General features: G+C 35.3%; 2 protein-coding genes and 1 long non-coding RNA gene across 6 annotated transcripts; 2 read left to right on the top strand and 1 right to left on the bottom strand.

Annotated features, from left to right (window-relative positions):
- The first annotated feature begins 9,091 nt into the window (after positions 1-9,091).
- On the top strand, positions 9,092-12,782 carry LOC140822519 (probable protein phosphatase 2C 46). Its single transcript, XM_073183292.1, has 5 exons — positions 9,092-9,755; positions 10,249-10,691; positions 11,303-11,670; positions 11,907-12,143; positions 12,308-12,782. Exons 2-5 carry the CDS (start codon positions 10,373-10,375, stop codon positions 12,548-12,550), a joined length of 1,167 nt encoding a protein of 388 aa, XP_073039393.1. The 5' UTR covers positions 9,092-9,755; positions 10,249-10,372; the 3' UTR covers positions 12,551-12,782.
- A 2,126-nt stretch (positions 12,783-14,908) lies between these two features.
- On the top strand, positions 14,909-18,166 carry LOC140822530 (uncharacterized). Of its 4 annotated transcripts, none has more exons than XR_012115981.1 (6): positions 14,909-14,995; positions 15,388-15,474; positions 15,638-16,008; positions 16,090-16,256; positions 17,938-17,974; positions 18,066-18,166. It is a non-coding gene; the product is annotated as an uncharacterized lncRNA (long non-coding RNA). The 4 variants fall into 4 exon arrangements; XR_012115982.1 differs by having other exon boundaries at positions 17,809-17,974; XR_012115980.1 differs by having other exon boundaries at positions 17,938-18,166.
- LOC140822529 (serine/threonine protein phosphatase 2A 57 kDa regulatory subunit B' beta isoform-like) lies at positions 16,263-19,937 on the bottom strand. Its single transcript, XM_073183301.1, has 2 exons — positions 18,372-19,937; positions 16,263-18,082 (listed from the first exon to the last, which is right to left on the bottom strand). The coding sequence occupies exons 1-2, from the start codon at positions 19,437-19,439 to the stop codon at positions 17,723-17,725; spliced, it is 1,428 nt and encodes a 475-aa protein (XP_073039402.1). The 5' UTR covers positions 19,440-19,937; the 3' UTR covers positions 16,263-17,722.
- Positions 19,938-20,233: the final 296 nt, after the last annotated feature.

Genomic DNA, 20,233 nt, shown 5'->3' with positions numbered 1-20,233 from the left:
TTCGATAATTATTGAATTATGAACATCACATTTATCAAAGGTATTCTAAATCCAGAATCATTACCGTACCATGTTCATTTTTTGGCCATTTCAGGTCCGACTCTTAGCATTTCCTGGAAATAATCTACGATAACTCTGTACTTGGCCAACACATCAATATCAATAATGCGGTTAGAATAAAATGACACCAAGTACTATATTATTTAACTCAATCTCATATATGTCGTACTGTAGCATACAAAATCCAACAGATATTCTTGATATAAAACCTCTCCCCAACAAAAAAGAGATAAATACTACAACATATAATAACACAATACTCAAAGCATATATCAATGCAATTCATTAAAGAACAATCGTATGGAAGGCATTAGTATCTATCAATACATATGCAATATAATTCATACGGTCAGGTATGTCCTGGCCTTGGTCATGCTTGAGAAGTCGTCGGCGGTTGGAAAGAGTGAACAACTGGTGATTGTCTCTCAGGCAGTGCCACTGGTCCAGATGGTTCTGCTCCCTGAGTTCGTCGGGAAGCTCTCAGTGGACATACTCTAGCAAAATGTCCTGGCTGATGACAGACGTTGCAACTACCAAATACTCCTCGGCATTGCTCTGTGGAATGTCTTCCTCCACATGTTCTATAATACACCCCGGTATAACTCGGGCTAGAACCACTGGAGCTAGATGAACCGATCCCTAACTTCTTGAACTGCTTCTTTCGAGCTTTCAACTGTTCTTTCTTCCCACTACTGCTGCTACCAATCTCGATTCTAGGAAGCAGTTGATGTGGTCTCGGTGTTGGAAGATCATACGAAGCTTCTTTTTGTCTTATCAGAACTGTTTCTGCTCTTCTGGCTCTGTTCAGAGTATCAGCAAAGTTATTCGGTGGTTTCACATTTACCAATGTACGTATCTCCGGATTCAATCCCTGGATGAACTGATCAAATACAGTTGCATCATTCCTAGCCACCTGAGGGCAAAATGTAGCAAGGTGAAGAACTGAGCCAAATACTCATCAACCTTCAACTGACCCTGTCTTAGATTCACAAACTCTGCACTTTTATCATGTCTGTATGATACGGGGAAGAATCTTTGATAGAATTCAACTTTAAAAATTTTCCACGTAATCACTGAACTACGATGTTCTAAGGCTTCTTTGGTTATCAGCCACCAACTCCTTGCGACTTCCCGTAACTGGTGCCCAATCAGTTTGGCTCTACAATCATCTGTGAAACCCAGAAATTCAAATAGTATTTCTATATCATCTAACCAATTCTCACAATCGACTGGCATCTCAGTACCCTTCAGAATCGGCGGTTGAAACGACTGAAACCTTTTCACCATTGTTTCTATCGTAGTTTCTGACACATCCATCTGACTGGTCACAGTACTATCCCGTTCCGGAATTCTTCTAGGAGGTATATCTGATAATCACAAGTGTTATCAATCACATGAGACAAATCCATCTCAGTCCTTTTCTGATAAGCTTACCTCTGATCGAGAATTGGTTCTGATTCGTCCTCTAATAATGCACATTACCACATCAACTCAGATATTCAGGTAACATGTATCTTCAAACAAAACAGTAAAACATACTGCACTATTAGCGTGTACAATGTAAGTCAACATTATAATAAATCACATGCTAGCAATCAAAAGCAAGAAAGAAAACCTCAATCTACCCCGCTCACTAGCTTCTATATCAATCTAAAGGATATATCGCTCTGATACCACCTGTTGTGGGGACCCGGACGCTAATTCGATTCTTAATCATCTTTGGGACTAATTAATCAATTATAATTAACAGGGTCTAAATTTTTTTTTGACATACACTATTACATGCGGAACGTAATGGCATTCATATATTATACATATCAGTATAAATTAAAGTACAAGTCATGTACAGCATACATATATTCAAACTAGAGTGTAACAACTAAACATCAAGTGTCCAAACCCTATTTCTACTCCAAGGCCGTAGTCTCCACTCTAATCACAATCTTTATTCATATCCTTGACCCTGAACCTGTCCCACCTGTGTCATGCACACATACAAACAAGACAACAGCCGGATACTCCGGTGAGAATTATATTCCCAGTATAAATCAACGTAACATGCATTTCATATAACATATATAAAAGCATGAAACATATATTCATAACATGTATCGCAATCAGAAACATGAATCAATATCAAACAATAAATCATACTCTGAACATGTACCACAATCGGGAACATGAACTAGTAATCCTATATCAATTCCTAAGAACATAATCCATATAAAACTGTCAACCAGACTCGTGACTCCACATCTAAGACTAGACTCATTCCTAGTCTAGGGATCCCGGTTTCCAGACGTTGGCATTCCATATCAATCACCAGTAATAGAAGAAACTCCAATTCTATCCACATCGATATGGTATCGATCACCAGTAATAGAAGAAACTCTAATTCTATCCACATCGATAGCCAATTTTCCGGTGACCTATACGTGACACACTCACTATCTTGTGACATCGTGCAATGTGCCTGTGGCCATCCCACCACTATCAGGCACTTCTGTCACAAGATCACTCTTCTAATACATGCTTCCTATAAATCAATAGAACAAGCATATCAAATCAAATCAATGCATATAATAACAATAAGTATGTGATTTAGGGAAACTCAAGTATATCCTACTTGAGTCGATCTCCCAATACCACATTGACTTATACCTTTGTCGTCTCGATCTGACGAAGTCGAAGTCTCGAAGTCCAATCTGTCCATATCAAATCTGAAATGACAATATCGAATGTACTGTGTCAAAATACAACTCAATTCAATACTTGCTCTGATCAATACTCGAATCAAAACATAATCTGATCAATATCAACGATATGACGATATAATCTCAATCAATACTGAATCTGATCAATATCAACCTACTGATGTTTCGACGGCATAACAATAAAGTCTCAGTAGCCCCGTCAATCTCACGTCACAGGTATAATAACACGGTTCATAATCAATATCAGTACTACTCGAAATCTTAACAATAACAGATCATAATCTCAACTCTGTCTAATCTCGCAATATCGGTAATACAATATCAGTATATACAAATCAATAACTCATCTGATACCATCTCTGAATACTATCGAATGTACTGTATCAATATAAAACTCAAATCAATACTGGATAAAATCAGAACCTAATCAAATTTGGTTTCAACGACATAACAGTACCATATAAATATACCCGGCAATATAAATCAACATATATCAATTCTTGTAACTCATACTCGATAACAATACAAATCTTATATCAATTATCAGTCTAATCACTCTGAAAATCATAACAATTCCATACGGTCTTTGTTCTTCGACCCGGTTTCAATTATACGATGTCTGATATCGTAAGAACAACATATATAGATCCTATCTAATTCTGGCAGTATCATAATTACAAATCATATCAAAACTTTATAAAACTTACGTCCAGTTGTAGCTGTCGTTGCTAGGAACTCGGTGTTGTGCTTAGATTTCAATTCAAACGGACGGATCGTTCGCAATTCAAAATTAGAACTTGAGCCGTCTCCTCGTTTCTTTTTCTTTCTTCTAACTAATATTTACGTTTGTATGTATATATATATACATCATGCATATCCAAGCAACGTGGCTTAATATTCATATTGCACGTCTCGCGCATATGCACGACCTATCTCGGCGCATATGCGCGAGACACCAAGTCTCGGTGCGTGTGTCTCGGCAGCATCTCGCGCATATGCGCCGAGCGAGGTCTTCTGGATATAACTTTGGCTACTGGACACCTCGCGCATATGCGCGCCCTCACGCCACGCATATGCGCGGAGTCTTCTGCCAAATCCGCGCATGAGTGAGCACCAGATCGCGCATGTGCGCGAATGGCGTCTCCCTCGCAGATATTTCGTGTCCTTTCTCACCTTTTCCGGTACACCCCGTTCCGTCTGTAATCACATCAATTAATCAAGAAATCATTCCAGATTAATCTCATATTACAATAAATAAAATCCCGGGCATTACATATACCCTGATTCAGGTGATTAATTTATTTTAATGATACATCATGCTTCCATAAAATAAATTGAACATTTTACCTCTTTTACAAAAGTACCGTCAGGTTATATCCATCAGGTTTTACAGACTGCTCATCATATTCTAACCACGTAGTCGCAGTAGATGCTTCCTAGCATAGATTCCTTCAACAATACCTAGCACAACCATGTTTCGTTTCCTACCTCATGATGTATAGCAAGGTAGTTCAATTTGAAAATAATACATGAAAATGGTTGTAAGCCTTGGTCTTTTTATTCAAACATACATTTTATTAATACATGGTAATCTCTTCTAGAGGAGGAGGACCTTGCTTAACTATTTATAGGGGTGGGAAAATATACCGAAAATACCGAAAAATCGTACCCAAAAAAATACCAAACTTACCAAAAAAATCGGTATACACATTATTTCGATACGGTACCGAAATTTTCGGTATCGGTACGAAATATTTTTTTTACCGAAAAATACCGAAAATAATTTTTTATTATTTTTTAAAAAATTTAAGTTCGGTATACCGAAAAAATGTCGGTATACTGAAAATGTTTTCGGTATACCGACAAAATTTTTAGTGTCGGTACGGTACATGGATGAACATTTTTCATATCGAAAATTCGGTATACCGAATCTGCGGTATACCGAATTTCCGATATAGGTATCGGTATGAAAAAATTTCATACCGATATTTTCGGTACAATATATGATACCGTAGTTCGGTATGGTATACCGTACCGTACCCACCCCTAACTACTTATAGTAACATGAATACAACATATAAACTTAGAAAGAAAAATATTACAATCTATTTAAAAGAAAATGGAGAGGTTGAATGATGTCTTTATCTTCCTTCTGTCTTGGTATTTATATAACTCTTGATGAATTTGAAATCCAGGTTTCAAATCTTGTGAATTATTCTGCTAGTTATGGCCGACAACATCTTGTGAGTGGCGGTCTCTTCAACCACTAGTTAATGGCTTGTCTTTATGGATGATTGAATGATCCATCTTCCACTGTGTAGTTCAATCGACTTTTAGTGGTGGCCCATCTTCTATTAATGGAGTGGTTGGATCACATGCCTATTTTATCTTTCTTCTGCCTTTGTATGGTCCTTGAAATATTTTTGTGTGGTTCTTCACCACTTGGTCATGTTTCTGCAAGATATTTTTGGTCAGATCTTGACCAAAAACCTTTTCTGAATTATGTTACCTTCAGGTTCAGGCATTTTGGACAGATGCTTTTTGGTCATCTTCCCACATGAGCCATATTACAAAATTTTGGTGAGTTTCTTTGCTCCTCGACAACTTGCTATTCCACGGAATATTTCTTTTCTTTTCAAATAGGTCTTCTACAAAGCTTATTGTTTTTCCTGTTATAATATTTAATATAAAAGATTCATTTACATAATTATGATAAAACTTAAATCGAAACTTGACTTTTTCCATCTCGATTAGACATACACATAGACCTCATGATTTTTTGATAGAGATGTCATCTTCATTTAATGAAGCAACAAAGGTGTTTTTTTGTTAGACGATCTTTGATAAATTTTTGAATATTTGTATCTGGCTTCCTTAGCTTGACAAAATGAAAGGCTTCATGTGAGCCTTTTCCTGTTGGTTTTGGTGTTGCACTGAAAAGTATAGTTCCAAAATATCTTCCCAACACAAATAATCATTGTTTGTCCATGTCTCGTGCACTTATTCTTGAATCCACTTAGGTAATCCTGGAATTTCTGGAAAGTTGGGTGATGTAGCATAAACTGAGACAAAAGCCTGAATTCATACCATATCTTGACATCCTTCGGATATGAATCAGTTTCATACATACCTTGGGATATTTTCCTGCTACATGGTGAAATTCATGTTTTGATTAGTCTAAGATCCAGATGTTCTTTGATAATAATATGCATATCGTTTTGATCAATTATGTTCATCGGGATATGCTTGCATATGACAAATTCATATTATTTGACTTTCTTGATTGTAAGGCTATTTTTGAGTTGATTTTTATCTTACAACACCAAAGGATCTTCATTATAATTTTCTTTCATCATTTTTTTGATATCTTCTAGGGATACCTTCAATTCAAAATCTACATCATTCTGGTGTAGAGCTATCTTGAGAAATTCTATTTCTTCTGGTCGAATATCCTTATCTGCTTTCAATTGGAGCATTGTTTCTCAAAACCATCTAGAATCTTTCATTTTTGTGTAGCTACGAAATTAGATTGACAATTTTCTATAAAATACATCTCTTAATCTATGGACGATGACTTTTTGATCACATGGTGTTGTAAAATCTTTTAGTCTCATTTTCTTGTGTATATGGTTTATACATTTTTAGGAAATTGTTTCATAACTGAATGTCAGCTCCTGTATCATAAAAATAAATCAATGGTGTTTTTACCTTGTACCACTGTGTTTGTCCAGCACCTCCGATTAATATTTCTATCATCTTAATTCATTTACATAAGATTAAGATTCGTTTAGAGAAATCTCGTAAATCCCGTCCAATAATCTGAGGTAATTCTTCTTCCAATACTTTTGGAAAAACTCATGTTTTTGCTGTACAGATTCGAGCATCTAAATCAAAGCAGCAAAGTATTGTACCTTATATTGTTTATATAGCATCTGTACTGGAATGCATATCGAGAATGAGCTCATGATAATTGGATCTTCCACATTCTATCATCTGCCATGAATTCCATTATATCATCCAGTCGTTTCCAAGTTTTATGTTCCTCGAGAAACTCTAGCCCAAGAACCAATCGATCTGATTTTTTTCTTGGGATTCCTTTGATGTGAACTTTCAATTCTCCAATATTAATCATTCCTTAGTAATTCATATCATAGGTTGTTCCAAATAGTGTATAGTATTACAAGAAAATTGATTTCTTTGTCTTGTAATATCAATTACTATTTCAAATTTCATCTTTCTAGACATCTAATTTTTCCTATTGTTGAAAATTTTGAGTTTTCGGTTGGACTTCTTGGATATGTGTTTTTCTCCACCAGTGACTTGTTATTATATCTCCTTGAAAAGATAGTCTCATTGGTTCCAGTATAAGACTTTGACTTCTTTTTAGAATATGTTTGTCTTGGATCTGGATATTTGTTTCATGTATTAAAGGAAACTCGATTTTTGTTGGATAGATTGTTTGAACAACTTTTCCAAATATCTGTTATTTCGATAAACTCATTTTAATAAATAATTCTGAATGATGTGTATTAGATAAAGCATATGAAATTTGATATGTAATAGAATATTACCTATTACCTTCTTTCACAAGTCTTTTTCCTTGAAATTTTGATGTCACGTCAAAGTTCAACTTCAATCTCGATCTGCCAAGTTGTATGTAATTCTTGAATAAATTCTTCCTACAATTTTTCAAATAAAATATCCATCAGATATGGAAATTTTGCATACATATTTCGATTTTTAGGTGCATCAATTTAGATTTTCGAAATTCCATACTAATTGAATGGATTAAGAGATCATAATCTATCCAAAACTCAAACCTTGGATTACAATCTATCCTAAATTCAAGACTTAAACTCAAAATTTAACATGAAGATAATATGCAATCTGGATAGCATCTACACAGCTATATATAAGGCTCTCAAACCTCTCAAGTCTCAAATTTTCAAGTTTTACTCTGCAATATTTTTGAAAAGCCTTTCCCTAGTGCTGCTACAGTCATCGAAGTATTGTCCACGTTTGAAAAATTATTTTGTATTTATATTGCTCAAAATCCAATCTTCATTCGCAATACAATATCATATGTTCCAAATAACATATTCAAGATTCAGCCAAATCCAATGGTTACATTTTTGTATACAGTCTCTACAAGAAAACTGTTCAGAGTTTAGATGAGAATAATATATCTACGGTTTTTCGTCCATAAACAAGTAAAAACGACTCCACATTTCACAATTTAGTTGCTTTACTTAAGGACGCACTGTGCAAGTTTAAGCTTGATATAGCGATCCAGTAAGTCGCAAAGGATTTTCAAAACGATTGATTATTCAAGCAATACTAACGTAAGTGAGCTTTTGATATAATTTGGCATACTTTTTCGTGTAAGTGAGCTTATGTTTTCAATTAATTCACACATGAATCATTTCAGTTTTCGAATGTTTCGTTCGAGCACGAGTTATTCGTTTCGTATTGTATTTAAAGAACCCTATATTTTGAGCACTATTATGATTCAAATGGATATGAGTGAGAATCCCAAATCCAATAAATTTATAGCCCTTATATATTGGGATTATAACCATTATATGGTCTCGTCCTATTAAATGATTAAAAATTAGGAACCGATATCAGTAAACTATGAAAAATTGATAAATTTTAGTGTTTATTATTATTTATGTTATGATGCCAAGATTACGAAATATGATATGCGTTACGATTCAGGTCATGAAAAGATTTCGAAATTATATATGTATGTTGTTATGTGTTTCGAACGGCCTCCAATTGTTAAGTATTTCACAAAATATTCATCTCTTATTCTCTCTCCTTAGATAAGAACGAAGAACAAGTAGAGGAGGAAGCCGACGAGCAAAATATGTTTCGAGACTGTGATGAACATGTTTCGATTCAAGAATTTATTTTAGTCATATTATTTCAAAATTATTTTATTAAGTTGTAAACGGTCCCGCTATGAGACTTGTTGTTTTAAGATTATATGATTGTTGAACAACATCGGATATTCACGTTTAGTTTCGAGACATGACAGTTATTATTAATTTTTTTTTATAAAAAAAGTCACTAGTGCTCGGTGAATAATTTTATTGATTGATTATATTTTGGGAGTTGGTAATAGTTTTAGGAAAAAAAATACATGTTTGATTTTTTTTAAGGAGTATGACTATCTTATCCAAAAAAAATTCTTTTAATATTTCGAAACCTAGTATTTTTTTTTTGTGAAAAACAAGAAATCTGTTTTGATCATCGAAGAATAAAAGATAAATAATAAGATATATTCTTATTTTGAACAATGCTAATCATTCATTCCAATTCCAAAAAAGAAAAACAAACAAAGGCCTGCTGGCTGCATCTTTGCCCAAATTCATTGACTTTGTTTCTTATTTTGTGGAGTTAACTTTATTAAATTTTCCCCGAGAGTAGCTAAAAACTATCCACTTGTGCTATGTTTTGATTGTTTATTCAGCTTCTCTCTCTAGAGTTTCTCGTTCTTGGAGTGATGGTGGAGCCCAAGCTTCGCTGGCTTGAAGCTCTCCACTGTAAACATTTTTAATGGGGTTTGTCTCCTGAGAGCCTCAGAGGTACCAGAGCTTCAGTTGCCCCCAATCAAAGACGCCATTATTGATATAACCCATTTATTTACGCCACTTCCTCTCTCTACAGCATTCTCCTCTCTCTCTCTCTTTGATTATTATTTCCCTTTTATTTTATTGTTTGTTACACTTTTGCTCTTCTCTCGTGTTTTCTTTTCTGGGTTTCTCTTCTGCCGTTGCTGTTGCATCATTTTGTTCTTCTTTCGGGGCAGAAAATAGGGTACTGATTTTCATTTTTGAAAAGGAAAAAATAGGGTGCTGATTTCGAATCCCCCCTTTTTGTTTTTAAGGAAAAGGCAAAGATTTGGTTTGATGATGGATCCAAAAATCTAGACCTCGTTCACTTGCAGATCTTTGGCCCTCCCAGTCAGCTATCAAGGTATGATCTATTGGCTTGTTTCTGTATCCCTCCCCAAATATTGAGTCATCTGTTTTTTATTTGAGAAATATTTTATTTTAGTGTTAAATCACTCATACTGCTGGAGGGCTTATCTGATTTTAAGAAATTATCTGTTTTTTTTTTTGTTAAAAAAAAATCGAACTTGGGACTTCTTTAATTTGTGGTGGTTGACCAAGCAATTAACTGAAGAACAACGTTGACTTTGTTTGCCGTCCTTGTTTTCGAAGCCAACCCATTTCCCCTTTCCAATCGCGTTGAGTTTTTTTTTTTTTTTTTGTATTTTTAATTGTTTTGAAGCTGTTGTGCGAATTGTTCCGGTCAGAGATAACCATGGTAGTAATTTTCGAATGGCAGTCCTGTATTTTTGTAGCAAATTGTCAGCTGAATTGAATTTAAAGTTTGCATCTTTATGTATGTATATTGATTGATGTCCATATTATGATGTTGTTGGCTTTGTATTGTGTTGCTATAGATACTGCTCTAGTGAGAAGAAATAGACACACCACACATACATTTGAGGTTCAATTCATACCGAACCTGGCTTAGGTGCTTGGTAGATGTGGATTACTCGGAGAGTGGTTTGGAGGAGATGAGGGATGTTATCAGCTTTAATGAACTTTTTGAAGGCCTGTTTCCGGCCAAATGCAGATCGACACGGGGATGTGGGTTCCGATTCAGGGGGCCGTCAAGACGGGCTTTTATGGTATAAGGATTTCGGGCAGCACTGCAATGGAGAGTTTTCTATGGCTGTCGTGCAAGCTAATAATTTACTAGAAGATCAGAGCCAACTTGAATCTGGTTGTTTGAGCACGAATGTTTCAGGACCATATGGAACTTTTGTGGGAATTTACGATGGCCATGGCGGTCCAGAGACCTCTAGGTTCATCAATGATCACCTTTTCCAACATTTAAAGAGTAAGTCATATGAAAACTTGCACGATTTCGTAATTACCATAAGCTTTAATTAAGTTAAATGCTCCATTCTTCTTAGGAAAAAGGACTGTAATGTTTAGTGCCAAATCTAATCTTTTGTTAATTATAAATTATTACTCTTGATAACAATGTTTACAATTTGATAAGAGTGTGCTCTTTTTCAACGCTTCTCTATTGATCTAGCATTTTGTTTTGTATCTGAAATCCAAGTTAGCACAAAAGATGACAATGGAAATCGTTGCTGTTATTGGGCTACCTTCCATGAGCGATATAACATCCAATCTAGGGGTGATAGGATCAAAATCCCTTGTGTATAATTTTGTAGATTTTGTTAAATGTATTAGGTGTCTTCCCGAGTCCGACCAACGTGTATGTGTACGATCTTAAGATCGATTAGTTATCCCTCGGCCTCCAGACACGTGAGGGTTTCGGTTAACGTATGAAATACTATTACTGTGCCACCTTCCATGAGCTCAAACTTTTCATAAAAGTGGGCTCTATAGAAACCGTTTCTTGTCTTGCTTGGTTGTTGATAATTGTATTCTAATTGTTGTTCCAAGGATTGGCTCGATCGATTATTTCTTTTTGTACAGGGTTTACTGCAGAGAATCAATCTATGTCAGTAGAGGTAATTCGGAATGCTTTTCAAGCTACAGAGGATGGTTTTTTCTCAGTTGTTAGTAGACAATGGACTGTGCAACCACAGATTGCAGCGGTTGGATCTTGCTGCCTTGTCGGAATTATCTGCGGTGGAATTCTTTATATTGCGAACCTTGGCGATTCTAGGGCTGTTTTGGGGAGGCTTGTGAAGGCTACAGGAGAAGTACTTGCCGTTCAACTATCAGCCGAGCATAACGCGAGCATCGAGTCTGTGAGACAGGAACTAAAGTCTCAACACCCTGATGACTCACAAATTGTGGTTTTAAAGCATAACGTATGGCGCGTGAAGGGTCTCATACAGGTTGGTATATTTTTTTGTGCGATCATTTGGCGGAGAGCGATGGAAAGATATCCTCCAAGTAATAATCTAAGTGTGTGGAAAATGTAAATTCTGCTGTTTTCTCTAAGCGATGTATCTATTGTTTGATGGGCTAAATATAAAATATCTCCCAAACATTCTTCATCTCTCATAAATATTTTGAATTTGATTTCCACCTGTTGTTTGTACTGTATTTGATAAGAGTTGCTATTTTACAGATTTCAAGGTCAATTGGAGACGTGTATCTGAAAAATACAGAATTCAATAGGGAACCGTTGTATCAAAAATTTCGACTCCGTGAACCTTTCAGAAGGCCAATTTTGAGCTCGGAACCTTCAATTACCGTCCACCAGTTGCTGCCACATGATCAGTTCATTATATTTGCATCAGATGGCCTTTGGGAGCATTTTTCCAATCAAGAAGCCGTTGATCTAGTCCAAAATCATCCCCGTAATGTAAGATATTTGGCTGTTCATTCAACTCTTATATATCTAATTTAACCTCTGTTGCAGCAATATGCTTTAGATTTTGTTGGATAACTAGGACAGAGCCTAGCAAGCTGTGTCTCTTATCAGCTGTGCTCGTATTTGTTTTGAACAATGGATTCTAAATGTTTTAGGGGATTGCTAGGAGATTAGTGAAAGTTGCATTGCAAGAGGCAGCAAAGAAGAGGGAGATGAGGTACTCTGACTTAAAGAAAATCGACCGTGGGGTTCGTCGTCATTTCCATGATGACATCACGGTTGTCGTGGTGTTTCTTGACTCACACCTCGTGAGCAGGGCTAGCTCGGTTCGGAGCCCTAACTTATCCGTGAAAGGTGGTGGCATCAGTCGACTCCATCCAAACAGGCCGGCCCCATGATCTACACAAACCGCTCTTGATCGGACACCTGAATACTGGTAGATTCTTGAAATTTATATGAAGCAGCCCTTGACTTCTTTAATGTAATGTGTAACTGTCAACTGAAGGCTAATACATGCCTCTGGCATAAGGGGTAAATGTGAGAAAGGGCAGGCTATCTTGAAAGCTGAATTTAATCAAAGCTCTATTTTGTGGAATATTTTATTTTTCACAAAAGGGTTATTTTCCATGCTATCATTACCGGTTAACGCTTGAACCATAACGAACATTTAATTGGTGTAGTAGAAGTAGGAATGTAAACAAACCAAATCGTTTGTGAGCAATTCGAAATTCGATTTGATAAAAAAGCTCGTTTGAGCTCATTTAATGAGGTTCGTTAAGATAAACAAACCAAACTCAAACTTTACAGTATTCGGCTCGTTAGCTCGTGTTCGTTAGCTCGTGAACATGTTCGTTGGTAAGTTCATGAGTAATCTTTTAGATTAAAAAATAATAGTTTTGATATTTGATTTATTGATTTTGCATATTATTTATGAAATATATAGAAAAATCTATTAAATTTATTTATTATAATAAATTTATAAATTTTAATAAGAATAATATATTTTTCTTTAAATATATAATTTACTTTTTAATTAATTTAATGAAAATTTAAATGTATAGTTCATATTTATTAAGCTTGTTTAGGTTCGATAAAGGCTTGAATAAGCTCGTGAGCCATGCATATATTCGTTAAATAAAGCTCGAGCTCGGCTCGATTATAAACAAACCAAGCTCAAACATTCAAGAGTTCGGCTCGGTTCGACTCGATTACATCCCTAAGTAGAAGGTGATGCACTGCACATAGATAAACCGAATTAACCGATCGAACCGAGTCAATTCGGAAATTCGCTTCGGTTATTTCGGAAATTTGTTTTCAAATTAAAAAAATTCCGTTATATCGGTTAATTCGGTTCGGTTACGGTTTTCAAATTTTTGAAATCGGTTAACCGAATTAACCGATATAATAAATATTATTATTTAATAAATTTTTATTATTTATCAATTTTTATATATTTTTTAATTTTAAATTTTAAAATCGATATAATATGTATTAATTGTGTTCAAACAAAACTTATATATTTGTTATGTGTGTGATTTTATGTTTTTATGTATTTTTGTAAATTGTAGTGTTCAAGAAAAATTATATATATAATTAAAGTTAAATCACAATTTTTTTTAACTGACCGAATTAACCGATTTTAATTCAGTTCGGTTTTCATCGGTTATGAAAATTAATTCGATCGGTTCGGTTATGACAAAATATTTCGGTTCGATTCGGTTCGTTTATGGTTAATTCGGTTCGGTCGGTAACCAAACCGACCGAATGCTCACCCCTAACTGCACATGGATGATAATGAGTAGGGTTTGGGTAGAATTTTATATTTTCCGTCCTCATATTCATTTATTATATTTATCCTCATTTCCACTTATTATTCAATTTCATCATCATCTCTGTACATGTCGGAGGATTGAATATATACACTACTAAAACATTTTAGAGTAGGTTTTTTGTGAGACGGTCGCACGAATCTTTATCTGTGAGACGGGTCAATCTTATCGATATTCACAATAAAAAATAATACTCTTATCATAAAAAATAATATTTTTTCATGACCCAAATAATAGATCCGTATCACAAAATACGAATCGTGAGATCGTCTCACATAAGTTTTTACCAACATCTTAAAGTTTTCGCAAATTTGAATTATTCCGAAATAATTATGAATATTTACTAAATTATTAAGAACAATAAAGAAAAAGTAAATATAAAAATTAGTAAATTAATTATTATCGTAAAAATAACAAAATATTAATAATTATTTTTCGTAACTTTATTATTTTATAAAAATAACATCAATTTTTTATTAATAATTTTTTTCATTTTATCTATCTAATATCCATATCAAACAGTAAAACATACTAAAATCAACATAATAGTTGAAAGATCAAATATACTTCGAAACAACTCGAAAACCTAACGGATGGACCTTCACCCTTGTTCACCGGTCACCCATTGGTAAGTTTAACAAATACTGGGCTCCTGAAACGAAAACAAAAGAAGCCCATTTGAAGTAAGGCCTATTCGAGCCCATTGTCAAAGATTCGAAGTCCTGTATAAGGCTGTTCAGTTCAAATCTTAGCACCAGCATTGATGGTTAATGAGATCCTACTCATGTGGGTATTGTCTCTATGAGAGGATGGATAGCCAAGATCTTGCCAAACATACAATTTCAAAAAAAAAAAATGGGTCCTACATATACATGGACAAATCTTAACCATCCATCCTATCAATGCCGCATAGGTAGGATGAAATAAACCAGCATTGATCAGCACTCGTACGTACGGACAATCGTGGTTGTGGTCGCGCCGCCAGTGACGGCTTTGTTTTTTCTTCGACTGGAGGTGCGGACTACCTTTAATTTTCGTTTTTTTTATTGTTGTCGTTTCATTTTTTTTTTCTTCGAATTTGATCAACAATTTTATCAGCTCCACTTTATGTATTTTGAACTAATGATTTCCATGCAGATTTTTATTTTATCAACGTCAAACTCCTATTCCACGCATCTAGGCTGTGTGTTTCAGTTAATTGTTTCAGAAATTTATCCAACTCCAGTTCCTTAATTTGCAAATTATTGATTTATTTTAATTTCTGTGATTTATTTTAGTTTCTGTTGCATATGCTTCTGTTTTTATTTTCTTTTCCCTTTTGCTGCTTGTTTTCTAGTGATTGTGTTTAATTGTTTTTCTTAGATGACTTATGTTTTAAATTTACAACTTTTATGTGCTTAATTCAGGTCTAGAGAATCTGTGTTTATTCACTTGAGATATTGAGTTGAGCTGTTTGGCGGTCTGCAGAAGAGTATACTGGTTAAACTGAGAAGGTTGAAAGTTTTGATATCTAACTTCTAAGTCGTCCTTGCATTCTATGGTTGCAAGTATCTTAACGAAGACCTGTATTGTTGCTGCAAAAGGCTTACTAATCTTGCGCACTTTTTTTTTTTCCGTATGTATGTTAAATGCCTTATTTGATTTTTGGTGATATAGATGTTGAAGTCAACCATTATGCTGTTTTGGGCTTGCCAACTAGAGAGGAAGTTGGCAAAATTTCAGAGGAAAATATTAAGAAAGCATCCGGATCGAAGGTTAGGGAGTTGCACAGAGACAAGATCACCATGACCCTAATGCACATGTTGAATTTCTAGAGATTCAAATTTCCTATGAAGTGTGAAGGATAAAAATCTAGGAAGTAACATCATGATCTACATCTCGTTAAAAGAAAGACACTTTAACATCAGGAATTCCTCAAAGCATTCCAACAAAAAGGCAGCTGCTACTTCAACTTTGAAGAAATATCCCGTGCATTAATAGTTCTAAGAAGAAAGGATCAGCTCTTTTTGTAATGGTATCTAAGAATGGTAATGTGGGTTATTTTCAAGTCTCAATTCTATTTTGATTGTATTTTTATGTGATTCTTAGAGGGGAATTTCAATCGGCAGGTTGCTAGTATGGCGAACGTGTACGGTGATGTTTCAAATGCTCTCCTGGTTTTGCCTCTTCAACCTTCCATTTTTCGGTAATGAGATAAGGAGTCTGTAGGTCCATATTTTTTTGGTGCTGGATACCAGCCATTTGCAGATTCAGTGCTGGATAAAATGATGAAAAGGTTAGTAATGATTCAATTTTTCCTTCTTTTCTCCTAAAAAAATTTGCAAGATTATCAGTCCTTGCTATTTTTTTAGTTGTTTAACTTTAATGGTATTTGATGTTTGCACTGAAAGTGAGGGAATAATTAAATTCAGTTTCATAAATTTTCAGTTTGGATAAATCTAAAAGTCTCAAAGAATTATTGGATCTTCCTTTCTCCTTTTGTTTTAATTTTTTCTGCATGAAATTATACCATTTAAATTAGGAACTATGCATTCCATTTTCTTAGAGCTTATTTTAAAACACAAAATTTGCTGACATCAGTCTGGTGGACCCATTTTGGTATGATTTCTTACTTGTAATTGTCTTCAAAATGATGACACTTATTGCACATTTTGACATGTTTAGAAGAATGTCTTTGGGGTGTGTGCAATAGAGAAACGTGAAGTTGGGGCGGTTTGAGTTGATGGTCAATTATATGCTTTTCTTCTCTGATCACTTCACATAAGGAATGTTTAATTCTCTAGCACTCTAGTTTGGGCTTGTACCTTATGATTGGAACGTCAATCCTTATTTATCTTGTCTTGTTGTAGTTTAGAATGATTAATTAATAGCCGTAAGTCAGCATTTCTTTTTTAGTTGTTGACAAATTCTTAAGACTCATCCCAACTTGGTTCTTTGATGACATGCCGCTTAGAAGCCAAAATGCTTAATTAACTTATCATGGAGGAGACTGAAGACGGACTTGGTTCTCTGTTTTCTAAAAGGACATAGCTACTTAGACATGATTCTCTATCTTGTAAGATTATTCTTCTCTGTATTCTAGCCATAGGCGCATGCACTTTGGGGATTGGCCTAACCATTTCTCTGGAGCAAAACACCTTTATTAGGAAACGTTTTTTTAACACAGTCAGCCTCTACCTGAATTATTCGAAGCATTCGTCAAGCAGAAACACCCAATGGAAATTTTTTTATATTATGTTAAAACAGGACAATCTTTTGGGTTTTATAGCTGTTGAGTCAGAGTGCTGTGATAAATTGTGTTCTTGCAACCATCATGGCAAAGGTGATATTATTGGTTTGTGAGTTATGAACTGATTGTTCATTGAAGGCTTTGATAGTTTCTCCAGTTTCTTCATCTGCATTCACTTTTGAGTTTCTTTTCCCTCTCAAACACATGCAGCTATGTGTCAGATATCACCATAAATTGGTGATGCTCCTTCCAGATTTATTTAAGAAACAAATGTTTCCGTTCCCCAGTTTCATACTACACTTAAGGCTGTGATTGGGATTTTTGATTTTCTGTTAAGTGTGTTTTTTTCCTCTTTTTCTCCTTATTTTTCTCAAAATCTGTTTTAAATTCTTCATATATTAAAAGTAAAGCTTTTTAGGTTCTTTAATTTTTTAGCATAATTAGGAAGAAGGAACTTAATAAAGAATTTAATGTTCTCATTAGCACATCTGTTGTGCGTTAAATTTTTTACACTACTGTTTTTGGATTCCCGCACTTCTTCTCTTTACATTATTGCGCTGACATTGAGATTCTTGGATGATTCGATTAAATTTCGCAGCCATTTCTACTCTTTTCCAATTTTCTATCCGCCTCATCTCCACTTCATCAATTGATGAATCAATCTGCGATAAGCACTTGGAGTACAAGTTTGGTTCCATTTCTTCTAACATTTCTTTAACGTTTTCAGTCAGCTCTCGCACGCATCTGTTCCAATGCCATTTCAGGTTACTCTCCATTCCTTTTACTACAATGGGAAATACGTCATCTATTGCTTCAGATGCCATCTTCACAAATTGCTCATTGTTCCAAATGTAGAGTGCACGTTCTGCAACCTGCATCCAGAAAATGACAGAACACGAGATCTATCTGGTAACCGACTTAAATTCCGTACATGTTTTCTCTTAGATTCTGGTATTTGTCGCGAACTAAGAATAGGATGATGAAATTCAGAGAAGTGAAGTTATGCAAAACACTTGTAGGTTATGCTGGTTAAATGAACATAATTGCTTCAATGACCTAGTAGAAATGATTTTGTTGCATGTCGTAGGAGTTAAAAATAGTTGCAAGAATCAATCCCTTGGTAGAAACATTCAGGACAAAATAATTTGGAACACAATTTACCTGTGAATTCCAACTGTTCGAACACTTTGTTATCTGTTTACACAAAGGCAGAGCAAGAATCTTATACTGTCCAGGACCCATGTTTTCCACTAATTCTTCCAACTCCCCTATGAGTAAAACTTCCTTCGGACAATTAGTCCGGGGCCAATATCTCAAAATACCTTTAACCACAGCAACCCCAAGCATTGGCTCCTTCTCCACAAATTGGTAGACACAGTAAGCCAACTGCCTGTGGAATACCTGCATAGCTTTCAGCCTGTGCAAGGGAATAAGCACTCTCGTTAAGAAAACCTTGTGCTCTTCCTTCAATGGAATGCTAAATCCATTGATTATGGTTCCCCAAATCTCCAGTAGATCACCAATTCCACAGTGTCTCTGCTCTGTGTCAAAAATGTAGTTCAACAAAACATCATTCATCGCCTTTCTCATGAATGATCTCGAGGAGAGGAACTTAGAATAAATCTTGTGGAACACATTCTTCAAGATTTCTCGTTCCCTCGGATCTTCAGACTGGAAAAGATTGAGTAAACCAAGAATGAAAGGATGATCTATGTATTCACTCAGCACCTTTTGTTCTAGGCTGACAATCAGCCATAGGAGGATGTCGTATGCTATTTGTAGGTGCAACCAGGCAGCTGCAGGTGTCGCAACAAGGTCATCATCATCAGGCAAGATGCTGATGATACAAGCAGCATTGGGTGGAGGGAGCTGCCTGAAGATGTTAACTGATATCATGGTAAAAAGGGGCGGTAGGATTTTATTAGGGACAAATTTTTTCCACGACTTGATGATGGAAAGAAGGTTTAGGAGTTTATAACGCTTAAGATCATGTTGCGAAGGAGATTCAGCAGGATCGTTGAACGTATAAACATATGAACAATAAGAAATCAGAGATAGAGTTTCATCATGGTCCAAACTGTTATGTGCCTGCCTGCTGGAATTGTGCCTGGAATCAATATCTAGAAGACATTTTAGAGTAGGGGTTCTTTGGTTTGGATATGCTTTCGGACTGCTACGTTGAGTACCCATGTTTGGATACACCTTGAGGAGGTTCCGCTGAGCGCCCATTCGCTTTTCTCGTCTATGCTCGAATCAAGCTCAGGGAGGTGAGAGAATGCTGGATGTGTTTTTTCCTGCGTTATATATTTCTTTGGTACTGAGGACAAAAACGGCGATACTTTTCATGTTATTGGAGAAATCAATGTTGATGCCCTGCTGAGCTGGCAGAGACACATCACTTTTTTATAGAGTGCTAGTTTTTCAAAGTCTCATTTAGATGAAATCCACACAGATATTTAGCTGTACTTCAAATTTTTAGCTTGGCCTGGCGCATTGTTCATTTCACCGGAGAATATTAGGTGAAGAAAACGTGGTACAATAAAATAACGGAACTAGGGATGGCAAGAGGATCCGACCTATTTGGAGCGGGCATGAATATTAAATAAGAGTAGGTCTTTTGTGATACGGTCTCACGAATCTTTATCTCTGAGATATGTCAACCCTACCAATATTTATAATAAAAATTAATACTCTTAGCATAAAAAGTAGTAATTTTTCATGGATGACCCAAATAAGAGATTTGTCTCACAAAATACGACATGTGAGACCGTCTCATAAAAGTTTTTGTCATTAAAAATTAGTCTCATGTCATGTGTTTTGATCTTAACGGGTACGAATCGGGTAACATATCTTATAATACCTTACATGTTAGCAGGGACGTAGTCAGAAAAATTTTTGACGTAGGGCTAAATGACTCGATAAACAATAGTGACATTAACTAGATATAAGCTACTGTTCTGCGGTTTTTCATCGAATAAAACTCATCGATTATTGAATCAGTATCTAACCTTGCACTAAACTTT

Source organism: Primulina eburnea, unplaced genomic scaffold (assembly GCF_022965805.1).
Source record: "Primulina eburnea isolate SZY01 unplaced genomic scaffold, ASM2296580v1 ctg884_ERROPOS889272+, whole genome shotgun sequence".
Taxonomy (NCBI): domain Eukaryota; kingdom Viridiplantae; phylum Streptophyta; class Magnoliopsida; order Lamiales; family Gesneriaceae; genus Primulina; species Primulina eburnea.
This window is presented reverse-complemented; position numbering and strand designations above follow the sequence as displayed.

What these genes read in the sequence shown, in the direction of transcription:
- LOC140822519 (XM_073183292.1), top strand. Translation starts at nt 10,373, where the DNA reads ATGTTATCAGCTTTAATGAACTTTTTGAAGGCCTGTTTCCGGCCAAAT. An exon ending in CCTTTTCCAACATTTAAAGA is followed by an intron (nt 10,692 to 11,302) that starts GTAAGTCATATG and finishes CTTTTTGTACAG; the next exon opens with GGTTTACTGCAGAGAATCAA. An exon ending in TCCAAAATCATCCCCGTAAT is followed by an intron (nt 12,144 to 12,307) that starts GTAAGATATTTG and finishes TAAATGTTTTAG; the next exon opens with GGGATTGCTAGGAGATTAGT.
- LOC140822529 (XM_073183301.1), bottom strand. Translation starts at nt 19,439, where the DNA reads ATGGGCGCTCAGCGGAACCTCCTCAAGGTGTATCCAAACATGGGTACT. An exon ending in CGAACAGTTGGAATTCACAG is followed by an intron (nt 18,083 to 18,371) that starts GTAAATTGTGTT and finishes TTCTGGATGCAG; the next exon opens with GTTGCAGAACGTGCACTCTA.